This window comes from Elephas maximus, chromosome 6 (genome assembly GCF_024166365.1).
Source record: "Elephas maximus indicus isolate mEleMax1 chromosome 6, mEleMax1 primary haplotype, whole genome shotgun sequence".
Lineage (NCBI taxonomy): Eukaryota > Metazoa > Chordata > Mammalia > Proboscidea > Elephantidae > Elephas > Elephas maximus.
In genome coordinates, this window is record NC_064824.1 from 99335227 (window position 1) to 99348806 (window position 13580).

At 40.4% G+C, this 13580-nt stretch overlaps 1 protein-coding gene across 3 annotated transcripts in view; it reads left to right on the top strand.

Moving 5' to 3' along the window:
• LOC126077962 (aldehyde oxidase 4-like) overlaps positions 1–13580 on the top strand; it is an 88299-nt gene that overhangs the window by 24760 nt on the left and 49959 nt on the right. For 2 of the 3 annotated variants that reach the window (XM_049887767.1, XM_049887769.1), the window contains exons 3-7: positions 1942–2038; positions 5457–5565; positions 7650–7776; positions 10229–10290; positions 12081–12164. In XM_049887767.1, coding sequence (XP_049743724.1) covers positions 1942–2038; positions 5457–5565; positions 7650–7776; positions 10229–10290; positions 12081–12164 — 479 coding nt within the window. Of the gene's footprint in view, positions 1–1941; positions 2039–5456; positions 5566–7649; positions 7777–10228; positions 10295–12080; positions 12165–13580 lie in introns of those variants that run through there. The other variant, XM_049887768.1, reaches the window with a different exon arrangement.

Sequence of the window (13580 nt, forward strand, 5' to 3'; positions counted from 1 at the left end):
AAATTTAGCAAATAAAAGTACAGTACCCCCAGTTAGATCTGAATTTGAATGCATAGGACTTATTATACTAAAAAATTATTCATTTTTGATCTGAAATCCAAATTTAACTGGGCATACTATATTTTGTCTGGCAATGCTACCTAATGGTGAGCTTTTGCATGTGTCTACAGAAAATGGAAATAACTGTTTTAGTAGGGCGCTTCCGGTAGGGGGCGAGGGGATCAAACTAGTTGTGCAGTGTCCAGACAAAACAGCTGGTCAAATTAATTTTTCACTTTTCATTCAGGGACAATGCTAAAACATGTATCACAGAGCTGTTTTAAAGTCTGACTGAGTGAAAAATGGCCTTCATTTTTGAGTCAGACAGCACCCAGATTCCTTCACTTGGAAATTTTAGGACACCAAAGGCCTTTTATGTCCTATCAAATGGAGCACTCTAACTAAGGGAATATTGCTGATTCAGTGGTAGAATTTCGCCTTCCATCCGGGAGACCCATTTTGGTTCCCAGCCAATGCACCTGATGGGAAGCCACCATCCGTCTGTCAGTAGTGGTTTGTGTGTTGCTATGATGCTGTACAGGTTTCAGCAGAGCTAGGGTAGGCCCACCTGTTCCTCAATTGAGTGATGCTGATGAATAGTTAACCAAAGAATGAATATTTATGGAGAGCCACAGACTTTCTGCCAAAGTTGCCACCCTGCACAACCATAGCAGTGCTAACGTACTTCACCTTTACTGATTCCCATGGCCCCTTCCAGACTAAGACAGACTAGGAAGAAAGGCCTGGTGATCAGCTACTGAAAATCAGCCATTGAAAACCTTATGGGTAACAGTAGTCCAATCTTCAACCAATCATGAGGATAGCACAGGACTGGGCAGTGTTCCATTCTGTTGTGCACAGGCTTGTCATCAGTCGGAGGCCAACTCAACGGCAGCTAACAACAACTAAGGCATTACCCACATGTCTTTCAGCCCTCTGACTGAAGGTGGAGAACTTGACTTGCCAGAGCAGTCTTGAGCCCTAGGATGGCATAGCTGTGTACAGCCCCCCGGGCCTCTGCAGAGAATTTCCCAGCTCTTTACTGGGAACCAGGAGTGTCCCGCCTTTATATTGCTTCTCCATGCCTGCGATTTTCAGGATGAAAATTTGTTTTAACCTCCACCCAAGCCAGTTCTGACCCAAGCCATGAAATCTCTTCTGAATGTCACCGAGGTAAGGTCCCAAGCAAATTCCAGTAGGTTCTTACAGAACTTCAGACAGGGCGGTTAAGTATATTGTTTATTCTCTGTTTGTGAAAATACACAAACTTCGTACAGGGAAAGGGTGGTGTGCAGTGACTGCTGACATTCTTGGTTCAGGAATCAAGGTTATTAAATTAATATTCTCTAATCCCATAAAATGATAAAACCATTGCATTGATAAGCCTCATAGGGGAATTTTTGCTAAGTTGTACGCATTCACCATCTCTACAGCAATCACATTACGTAGCTCCAGAATCTATTATCCGCAGATCTGAAATTCAACAGGCCTTTTCTTAACTCATTTGGATACAATAGTTGACCTAGCTGTTGTGAGATTCTTTGTAGTCTTCAAGTATCCCACTTTGTATGACTATTCATATGGCTCACTGGAGAAATACTAGTGTTTGATCACAAGCTGCTACCCTACCCGAGACCCCATTGCGAGTCTTACATAAAATCTGAAAATTTTTGAATTTGGAACTGCATCTAGCCCTCAGGGTTTCAGATAAGGGAATGTGGGCTATAGGGATTTCTTCTTACATTATGCTTATTTTTAAGCAAAAAACTGAAGAATCAAGAAATCTTGGCAGGCTTGGTATAAATCACATAAATTCGTTACTGGTTATTAGTATCAAAGAGAGAAAAATACAAAAGTAAAAGCAGCCTGGGCCTCTCTTTTCCTTGACTCCCTCCCTTCAAGTCCATCTCTCAGGCACTAAATATGCTTGTGGAGGGGGAGGCTGCGGCGCCTGCACAGTGATGGTGTCAAGATACAACCCCAAGACCAAGAAGATCCAGTATCCTTTGTGTTGGCGTGTGCCCCTGCTCTGGGCACATCTGAGGAGGGTGTGGCCTCTAGCAATTTTCTTACCAATATGTGCTCCTTCCCTCCTCTCTCCAGGTATCTGTCACTGACACTGCCTCCTGGCCTGCTCTCCCTGCAGCTTCCCAAACTCCAGATCTTTCCCACAGACTTTCTTCCCATCTGAATAGATCTGTCCTATGTGTCAGTCTCTCAGGGCTCTGCTCTCTATTTCTGCACGTTTTCTTTGCTTTTGAGTAGCAGAGTTCAGGATGTGAATGTCTTTAAAGTAAAGAAGTGAAGATAGTCCTGGGAGAATATTTAGGTCTTCCATAGACCCTAAGATGAATTATTTGCTTGGCAGGGCTAAATGAGACCTCAAATCATAGTATATGTTTTGTTTACCTATGGGATGAGCCAGCATCAACTTTACCTAAAAATGTGAATTTGCTCCCTGATTGAAGGTGTCAGTGAAGGAGGAGGAGTCTGGATGACTCCCAAGTTTTTGTCTTGGGTGCTTGGATGAATGGTGGTACAGTTCACAAATTAGGGAACTTGGATGAGGATCAGAGAAGGGGAAAGTAATAAGTTTAGCCTTGGGCACACTGCATTTGGGGCAACTGTGAGACATCTAAGAGTAATTGTCCAACAGGCATTTTGATCCATAGGTCTGTCACTTAGAGGAGCGGTCTCATCTGGAGTTAAAATTTATTGAAAGTTATCAACATAGACATTAAAAACAATATCAATAAAAGTAACTAACATTTATTGAATGCTTATTGTGTGCCAGGCACTGTTCAAAAGAGCTTAGATATATTTTTTTATTTAGTCTTCAAAACAAATTTGAGATAGGCATTACTATCACTCCCATTTAGAAGAAGAGGAACCTGAGGCAACCAGAGTTAAGTAACATGCTCAGGTCTTATGGGCCAGTCAACGGCAAAACAAGGATTTCAGCTCAGGTAGTCTGGAAGGTAGCAGGAACTATAGGAGAGCTGGTAAATATAGGATGCTGTAGAACAACAATAGAAAGGGAAATGGGCAAAGAAAGAAGCACCCATAAAACTGACCAACAGGGTGTAGCCAGAATAGAAGGAGGGACACCAGAGAGCAGAAATTCCAGGAAGGTAGAAGCGGTCAATAGTATGAAACACCAGGGAGTGACCCAGTGCCATTAGATTGCTCCCAGAGCAATGTCAGCAGAGTGATGGGCTGGAAGGGAAGATACAGCAGTATAAGAGTAGTGGGAAGGGGGGTAAGTGCAGGCAGCAAGTTGTGGCCAGCTCTTTGAAAAGACTTGACTCTTAAGGGAAAAAAAAGATGGGCCAGTATTAGTCATCTAGTGCTACCATAACAGAAATACCACAAGTGGATGGCTTTAACAAAGAGAAATTTATTTTATCACAGTCTAGTAGGTTACAAGTCCAAATTCAGGGCATCGGCTCCAGGGGGGAAGACTTTCTGTCTCTGTCGGCTCTGGAGGGAAGCCCTTGTCTTCAATCTTCCCTTGGTCCAGGAGCTTCTCAGGTGCAGGGACCCCGTGTCCAAAGGACGCGTTCTGCTCCTGGTGCCACTTTCTTGGTGCTATGAGGTCCCCAACTCTCTGCTTGCTTCTCTTTCCTTTTATCTCTTGAGATAAAAGGTGGTGCAGGCCCCACCCCAAGGAAACTCCCTTTACATTGCATCAGGGAGGTGACCTGAGTAAGGGTGGCGTTACAATCCCACCCTTATCCTCTCAACATAAAATTACAATCACAAAATGGAAGACAATAACACAATACTGGGAATCATGGCCTAACCAAGTTGATACACACATTTTTTGAGGGACATAATTCAATCCATGACAGCCAGTAACTGGAGAGAGACATGGATTTGAGGTTTTTGTTTTGTTTTGTTCTTTTTAGCACAGCAAACACTGGAACTTATTTCTTGGCTAAAAGAAATGAGGCCCTAGAGTGGAAAAGGTTAGGAGGACAACTGATGATGGGGCAAGCCTCTGGGGAGACAAGAGTAGATGAGACCCAAAGCGCAGGAGCAGAGGAGGAAAAATTCCTCATGGAATGGAGATGAGCTGATTGTAGCCGTAGATGAGTTATGGCAGACTGAGGAGCTGAGGGAGTCTGTGTCTCTATGTCCTGGATGAGGCACAAGGTTAAGACTGAGAAGAACCATGAGCACTACAAGAGTGATACATGAGACCAAACGAGCAGCTCCTGTCCAAAAGCAGGATGAGAAGGCAGGAAGGGAAGGGAATTGGTCAAAGGCACACAGGGAACCTGGGGAAGAAAGGGACAGTGTGCTGTCACATTGTAGGAATTGAAACTAATGTCACAAAACTATATGCTTATAAATTTTTGTATGAGAAATTAACTTGAGCTGTAAAGTTTCACCTAAAGCACAATTTAAAAAAAAAAAAAAAGAGGCACTGAGAGCAAAAGGAGAGGGAGATAAGATCAAGAGGAAGCAAACCTCAGTGGGGAGGGAATTGGAGGACACGAAAACCAAAAATTTATCAGTTGCGCAGTGACTTTGCTCTGCTCAGCAAGCACTCTCCCAGGTCCCCTAGATAGTCAGCTGGGTGGCTTCCAAACAGGTGATTCGAAGGGCTGGTGAAACCAAAAGCAGCACTCTATATCTTCTTCGGAAGGACAGCATTTATATTTTCAGCCTGGGTAGAAGAAAGGACACATTCCCTGTGAGTAGGACAAATTCCCATTCCCGAAAAGAGAATGGGACTCAGCCTGGAAGGGAATAAAGAGGCTAGATTTGACTAATGAGGTCTGGACCCCGTTCCCAAGGAGTGAGATGAGAATCTGGTGCTGACCACATCTGCTTTGTCGCTAAGATTGACCCTAGTATGGGAGAGATGGTCAGGACAACGGCTCAAACTTGGTTGTACATTGGAGTCATCTGGGGACCTTTAAAAAAAATAACTGATACCACCCCAAAGATTGATCCCATTCCAGAGATTGATCCCACCTCCAGAGGTTAGGAGGACAATTGATGATGGGACATCAATTTAAGTTTTAAGTGGGCTAGGGTACAACCAGAGTGTCTGTATTTTGAAAAGCTCCCCACAGGGCTAAAATATTCCATGGAGATTTCCTTAAGATGAGTAAAGGGCTTTCTTTCCTTTAAAATGGTGGGGAAAAAATGAGAATGATGGTCTCTTGGGGGTCCTATACAAATGGCTTCATTATTCTCTGTTGTCCATTTCTCTCTACTATTCTGTACCAGCCATATGTAAGTCCTTTCTTGGGTACATCCAGAAATGTATGGGTCTATATCTAATCTGTTCTGTATTCTCATGGAGATGCAGCCTTATGACTATCCTGGACTATAAATGACTCCCCAGATTATGTTACCCACTTCCCTCGATTCCAATGTGTTCTCTTTACATAACTGCATCACAGCCATTATCCAGCTACAGCTTGCCTGGTGCCCATCTGCTCTCTGCATGGGGCCGCTGTCACCACAGTAGAAGGTGTCGGAAGCATCAAAACCAGGATTCACCCTGTGCAAGTAAGGGCACAATATGATCGGGGACAGATGTTGGTTTGGGCATCCCATAGATTCTAATGTGCTCCAATTAGGTAACCAACTTTGAAATCCTTTGTGCTTTTCACTTCTCATTTTGTGAGATTTGGTGCTTCAGAGACTGGGATTTTTCAGAGATTGGTGCAAAGCCAAGATTTTAATACATCTTAAACCCAAGAAACCTTCTCAGTCCCATCCTTGCCCTAAACTAAACTAACAGGATAGTTCAGTCTGACAAGAGATAGGAAACCAGAATCTTAGAGAAGATACAAGTTGTCTACCACATTTCAAAACCATTAACTTTGATAGAGAGCTTAATTATGTGTATAAATGCTCCCAAAATGTCTGACAAGGCTATACCAGGCTAAGATAAAGCACAATTAAAATGGTATAGAGTTTACTAAAGTGTAGAGGACTCTTTTTTTTTTTTAATGGCAATGTTATTTTTATAAGTAGAATGGGAACTTCTGCAAGGGTTAAATTTTAAAAGCAGTGTGTAAAGAGAAAATTTTAAATACCCTTATATTTTCCCTTGAAATTCCCTTTCTTGGAAGGCTATGGTTTGAACATAGAAGTTAAGAGCCTCCTTTCATAATGTATTACCATTGATGGGCACTTGCTTATACAGCATGTCTTTCAGCCATAAATTTAATGACTTCAGTCTTATTAAGACCTTAACCACACTTGGCTCATTACCTTAACAGTATGGAAGCACCTGAAGCCCTAGCTTATCAGATTTCCCTCTCTAAAATCTCATTGGTACAGATGCCAAATTCACTCAGTAATGCTGGCTTGAGAGACCTGATTGCTAAATTTTCGGGAATTTTGAAAGCCACTTTTTAAGCACAGCCATTTTTAAAAATTAAATGACATAAACTTACAATTAGGTAAGGTATATTAAGCACAAGGGTAATAAATATCCTTCCCAACTATTTTACTACTGTCTATGACTCGATGGCACTGGGTTTCTGGGGTTTTATGCTCTTCAGGTTGTTTACATGGTGGAAATACCATATGTTATTTCCCAGCTCCACATTCAGGGACATCACATGGATAGCTTGGTATCCAATTAGCAGAAGCTACACATCAGGGCTCCCCAACCCACCTGCCCCGAGAGCCAGTTGTTAAACATTTACCAGCACGTTTGCAGTCATTTTATGTGCCACATCCGAGACAACTTGCCATCTAGCAATAAACCCAACACAGCCATATTCTCCTCTAGCGTTAGAACAGATGTCTGCCCCTTCAGTTGAGTCACAGATGAAATATCTGGCTTTCGTTTTAGGTGCTATGTTATCTGAAAATTTTTATCTAAAAACTTTTGAATCACACTCAAGCCAGTCAGATGAGCACCCGCAGGGCTCATACACACAGAGGGACACAGAGACTCATGTCTCCCATCTGTATCTTCATGGCATGGGGTCTTCATATAGAGTAGACAGAGTAAGTTGTCATTTCTCACTCTCTTATTATTGTTGTTTGTTGTTGTATTTGAGCACATAAAGTTGAATATGCATAAAATAAATATGTAAATGCACACTATAAATATAGCACTTTACAATTTTCAAAGGTCTCACGTAGATTATGTGTCATTTAGTCCATCAAAAATCCCATAATGTAGATGGAGAAGAGGGTGAAAATGAACTGCATTGGAAGATTACTTACTCTGTGCCAGAGGCTATGCTAAATGATTTGCATACATCTGTTCACTTAATTGCAGCCATCCTGTAGATACCATGATTAGCCCAACTTTACAGATGAAGAGTCGAGAAAACTGTTCAAGGTCTCACAGTTAATGAGTTCCAAAGCCCTTTGGTTATTCTTCAAAACTATGCTTCCTGTTCAACAGATAGAGAGTAAAGTGGCTTAATTAAAACCTGGTACTATCTTTTTCTTGAGGGCACAAGAATATACATATAATTTCAAGAAATAAAAATATTTTTCTTCTAGGGTGACATTTATTACCCTGCAGATATTTCTGGCAAGCTAAATAAGCTTCCCTACTTGCTGGTGTCCAGTGTAGGGAAACAAGAGGTTAAGAGTATAATTCATGTACCATTTTCTGCCAGGAAAGACTTGCCAAATGTCATGGTACACAGTGCGGATTCTGCAGCCCGGGGATGGTGATGTCCATCTACACACTGCTCAGGAACCACCCAGAGCCAACTCCTGATCAAATAACTGAAGCTCTTGGAGGTGAGCCTTCTCAGCTGGGTACAGGGTGGAAAGAGCTCAGGAAACTAGGGGGAAGGTTCCAGCCCATGGAGAAAAGTTGTGGCACAGCTTTTGGGTTCAAGAAAACTGACCAATATGGAGGCCTCCTTGGTACCTATCTTGGTCCAAGTCCTTTTGATGAAAGGCCATCTTCATTTTGGCAGCAGTGATGCCAGGAATTGTAGCAATATTTGTCTCATTACAAACCTTTCTATCTTAATGGAGCCCTTTATAACACTGCAAAGATATTCAAATGGGCTATTCCTAACACTTTTAATAAAATCTTTTCCAAATGAGGAAATTTGGGCAACGTGGAAAAATGGGACTTCCCCCTTTTATTTTCTCTTAGAATCATCCATTAATTTTACATACCAAAATTAATTTTGAAAAGACAAAGACTTTAAGATACTTTTTTATAATTTCGTTGGTCATAGCAATTAATTATCACAAACTTAGGGAGCAATTTAACCTCCTCTGACAAAAGAGCTATCAAATTTAAGTGAACAAACACAATTTTCTACCAAAAGAAATGCCAATAAATGTAGTTTTATGTAATAAACATACCAAGTTTCAAGGTAACTGCTCACTAGCTCTTAGAAGAGATCTGTTAAAGTAAACCGCTGAATATTATAGGAAAGTTCATTGTCCCTTTCAATAAATAGACCTAGGCAGAGGCTCAGCTTTATGATGGAATCACACAGAATAAATAAAAATTCACCTTAAACGTTATGGTAACTTTTCTAATATTTTCTCTTATTCCTCAACAACTTTATTCAATGTTTTTCAGTTTCTTATTAAGCACTGCTAAAACTTCTGCCTTATGGTTTCAGCTATACTTTTAAACTGAATCAAAGGTTATAAAATGAGCTTTTAATATCGCTTTAAGATATATATATTAAAAAAACTCTATCATTATTCATCTCATGGGTTTGAACAATAGATAGTTCTTGTTCAATGTAATAATCCACACTAATGAGGTATTTAGAGCTTTGAAAAGTGGGGGTCTTATGATTTGCCTTTTTTTTTTTTTTAGCTTGACTATGCACAGGTAATTTTATAGAAATGAATTATTTCCTTCCAGATTTTATGCCTGCAATTCACATAACAACCACCAGGGGGTGGGGTTGTCAGGTTTGGCTTAATGTATAAAGTAGCTAAACTTATTTCAGGTATGGATAACTTGGAGAGTATATTTTGGTTTATAATCCATTGACTTGTGCACTTTCTAGCATTATAAATTTTAGGCACACTGACAACCTTTGTGTTCATATTTTAAGAAAAACAATAATATAAAATAAAGTTCAAAGAAATACAACTAGGTGTAGGTACACATCTTCTAAACAGTCAACTGATGTAAAAAAAAAAAATCACTGCTTAATTTAACCTTTTCTTCTCAAGGCCAAGGAAATTTTTATTTTTAAATTTCCATCATATTTTTCTTAGAATCATGAGTTTCTGTGATAGCATTCCCTAGGTGGATCTTTAGTATCACTTCCAGACTTAGCACTGATTACATGGCCAAGAATAAAAACAAAACAAAACAAAACCTAGATACTGGCTCACTTAAGCCTTTAATGTTTGCTTATATTTTATCAGAGAGAAGGCATCCATTGCCTAAATACTTCTATTTCACTTTACATTTTAGCCCCTTTTCTCTACTCAAAGGAAAGGTTCTACATTCACACACTTCCAAGTTCTTTCTTCATTAGCCAAAAAAAGATAGATTTTGGAGTCTCCAGCCATTTTTGTGCATGCAATTTCTCCCTGAAGCATTCTCACTCTAACAAAAAGAAAGGAGTTTCCCTGCTACCCAAGTTTTCACGTGACTCACTGACACAGCTTCCACACAACATTTTACTTCTAGGTGTTTAAACCTGCCCAATCCACATACATATATTCTCCTAAAATTCTTAAACTTATTTGAAGATAATAATTTTAAATTAACTTTTTGGTTTAAAAATAATACATTCCCATTATGGAAAATGCCCAAAATTAAAAGATGATGAGGGAAAAAACTCATTTATATTTCTGCTACCAAGAGACCACCGGTTGGGGTATTAGAGCAACCTAATGGAGAAGGGGAGTTAGAGTCTTGAAGAAGGGCACACTTTCCCTCAGAGGGCATTTGACAGAGAAGAGATGACATGAGAAAGGCTTGATGAAGGGCCACACATGAGACGTAATGGGGGATGTAAGATACACCAGTTACGGGAGGGGTGGGAAATAAATCAGGAAGAGTCGGTTAGGAAAAACTGTGGCGATCTTTGTGGTATTTCAGGAAGTAAATGTAACCATAACCTTATTTTTGAAGACCATCTCAAGTGGAACAGTTACTCCAAAGAGCCATTCACTAACTAGTCCACTGAAAATATGAAGCACAGATATGTAATATATTTTTATACCGTTCCTTAAAAATTGATTCCTTCTTGATCAGGTAATTTGTGCCGCTGTACTGGATATCGACCAATTATAGAAAGTGGAAAAACCTTCTGTGTGGTAGGTAAAAAAAAAAAAATTCATTCTGTTGATTTAATATATTAATAAATCGTCCCATAAAACAATCTATTACATTCAATAATCTCTAAAATAACCCCATGTTGACCTTTCTAACCACTGAAAGTTGTCAAATGCCCACTGTTTTGCATTTATTCAACAAACTCTTAGCATCTATCTTGTTTATAGTCCTAAATTAGATACTTTTCTAAGAAACAAATTATATGGCCCATGACTTCAAGAAATGCACACTCTATTGAGGAAAATGAAACATAGACTAAGAAATAATAAAGGCATAATTGAAAAGCAAGATATTAGAAGCTGAAGATATCCTATAAACCCTGCATACAAGTTTTGAAGGACCATAGATTAAAGAGAATTAATGGGTGGGAAAGGAAGAAACAGACTTTTTGGAGAAGCTGAGTTTGAGCGGGATCTTAAAGTGATGGAGATGGATGAGTGAAGCCAGGCCAATAGAAAATTCCAAGTAAGGTGCATGAAATTAGAAAAAATAAAGGTGTCCAAGATTCAGAGAAGAAATTAATGTAGCTGGAGCATTAGGGAGTAAAAAGATATTGTTTCCAGCTAAGGAATTTAGACATAAAAATGATAGCCAACATGTAGTCATTGTCTGTTCTCAAGGTAGGAGTAACACAATGAGAACAGTATTTCAGAAGGAAAATTCTTGCTTGTAGGAGAATGGTCTTGAGGAGAGACAGTGGAGACGGAGGGCATGGGCTAGTGCAATATCCCATGCATGAGGGAATGAGAATCCAGACACTGTGGCAAATGTGGAGACAGGAAGATAACTCTCAGGAAAGGGATTGCCAGAATCATGACCACCAGGCAGTGAAGGGTGCAGTGAATAAGCAATCAAAGCCACCTTCAAAGTTGAGAAATAAAGGAACCAGATAAGGATGAAGTTTATTCATATTTGTGTATGTATCGAAAGTTTTAAAGGCAGTTTGTCTTCCCAGGGCTTCGCTGAAGACACATACGTGTCATCCTTAAAAATAAAGAATACAATTGCATTATCTGTCTGGGTTTAGGTTTTTCAATTACCACATTATAACTATATTTACTTCAGTTAGAGCCTGAAGGAGCTCTGGTGGCACAGTGTTTAAGTGCTCGGCTGCTAACCGAAAGATTGGTGGTTTGAACCCACCAGCCACTCCTCAGGAGAAAGATGTAGCAGTCCGCTTCCTTTAAGATTACATACAGCCTTGGAAACTGTATGGGGCAGTTCTACTCTGCCCTATAGGGTCGCTATGAATTGGAATCCACTCAACAGCAAGGGTTTTGGTAGGAAGCCTGAGCTGACCGACCCCACCTTCCTCTAACCCCATTGTCTTCCCCTAGGACTTAAGTTGGAAACCCTGGTGGTGTAGTGGTTAATAGCTACAGCTGCTAACTGAAAGGTTTGCAGTTCGGATCCACCGGGCGCTCCTTGGAAACCATATGGGGCAGTTCTACCCTGTCCTGTAGGGTCTCTATGAGTCAGAATCAACTTGACGGCAATGGGTTTGGTTTTTGTTTTTGTTTTTTTGTTTAAGGCTTGAGTGACACCTTTTCCAAGATGCTTTCATGAGCACGGCTGCATACTCCCTGTAATCTTCTCTAGTTGTTCAGTGATAGAATAACTTGTTCCCCACCTGCCAGATTATGGAGTCCTTGAAGGCAAGCACCCTCTTTATATTCTTCCACAGCTTCTTTGGAGCCTGGGGCGCTGCTGGGTACCCAGGTGTTTAAAGAATCAATCAATTAATTTGTTTTAAACTGCATTTCTTCCTAAGGAATCAACTCTTTGTCAAAGGAAAGGATCGGGAAAATGCTGCATGGATCAAGACGAGAGATCTTTTGTGAATAAACCGGAAAAAGTAAGAATCTGGTTTCCCACTTTGGTTGGGATTGATTGAAAAATACCCACGTAAATCCAAATTTATTCAATTTTGTATTCTTTTTATGGGAGCCCTGGTGGCTTTTCTGGTGGCATAGTGGTTAAGTGCTACGGCTGCTAACCAAAAGGTCAGCAGTTAAAATCCACCAGGCATTCCTTGGAAACTCTATGGAGCAGTGGTTTTATTCTTTGCATGTGTAAAGTGCTAAAGAGCTGAATTCAGGTCATAAACAGCCTTAAAGAGCTCCAAAAGTTGATGAGCCCCTAACTTTCACGAGACCTGTCAACACAGAAATATTACAGCTTTCCATGCCTAACCTGGACCTATCTACCACCACCACCCCTCCAACAAGCAGGAAAAAAAAACAACAAGCAGGAAGAGGGACATAAACAGTGGTGCACTTTCTTTTTTTATTGAACTTTAGATGAAGGTTTACAGAACAAACTAGTTTCTCATCAAACAGTCAGTACACACATTGTTGTATGACATTGGTTAACAACCTCAAAACACATCAACACTATCCTTTCTCAGCCCTGGGTTCCCTATTATCAGCTTTCCTGTTCCCTCCTACCTTCCACTCCCTGCCCCAGGGCCTGTTTAATCTTTAGCTGAAGGGTGAACCTCAGGAGTGGCCTCATTACTGAGCTGAAAGATGTCCAGAGGCCATACTAATCTTTCCCTTATGTCTTTAGTTTTCGTCATTCTTCCTTGCTCCTGAAGGGGTGAGACCAGTGGAGTATGCTAGATGGCCCCTCACAGGCTTTTAAGACCCCAGACACTCTTCACTAAAGTAGAATGTAGAACATTTTCTTTATAAACTATGTTATGCCAATTGTGCTAGGTGTTAGCCCATGGTCCCCACAGCCCTTAGCCCAGCAGTTCAGTCCTTCAGGGAGTTTGGATGTGTCTAGGAACCACCATGGTCTTGTCTCGTACAGGTTGTGTTGGCTTCCCCGGTATTGTGTACTGTCTTACCCTTTACCAACGTTTCCGCTTGTCTATTGTCTATTAAGTGTTTTTCCATCCCCACCCCCTCCCCCGCCATAAGCATCAAATATTGTTTCTTTTTGTATGTAAACTTTTTCATGAGTTTTTACAAGAGTGGTCTCGTACAATATTTGTCCTTTTGTGATTGCCTTATTTCACTCAACATAATGTCCTCCAGATGCATCCATGTTATGAGATGTTTCACAGATTCATTGTTGTTCTTTAGCGTTGAATGTAATTATTGATAGATGTGACTTTATTGCTGTCATTTGGTAATGCCTTTTTTTTGTGGTGCTAATGTTTTCTTTGTTCCTCTTACTCTCCTGTGCTGAGTTCCTTTCGTTTGTGGATTTCTTTTTCATTTGTTTTGTTTTTGTGGATTTTGTTTTTATTGAGACTTTATGTTTT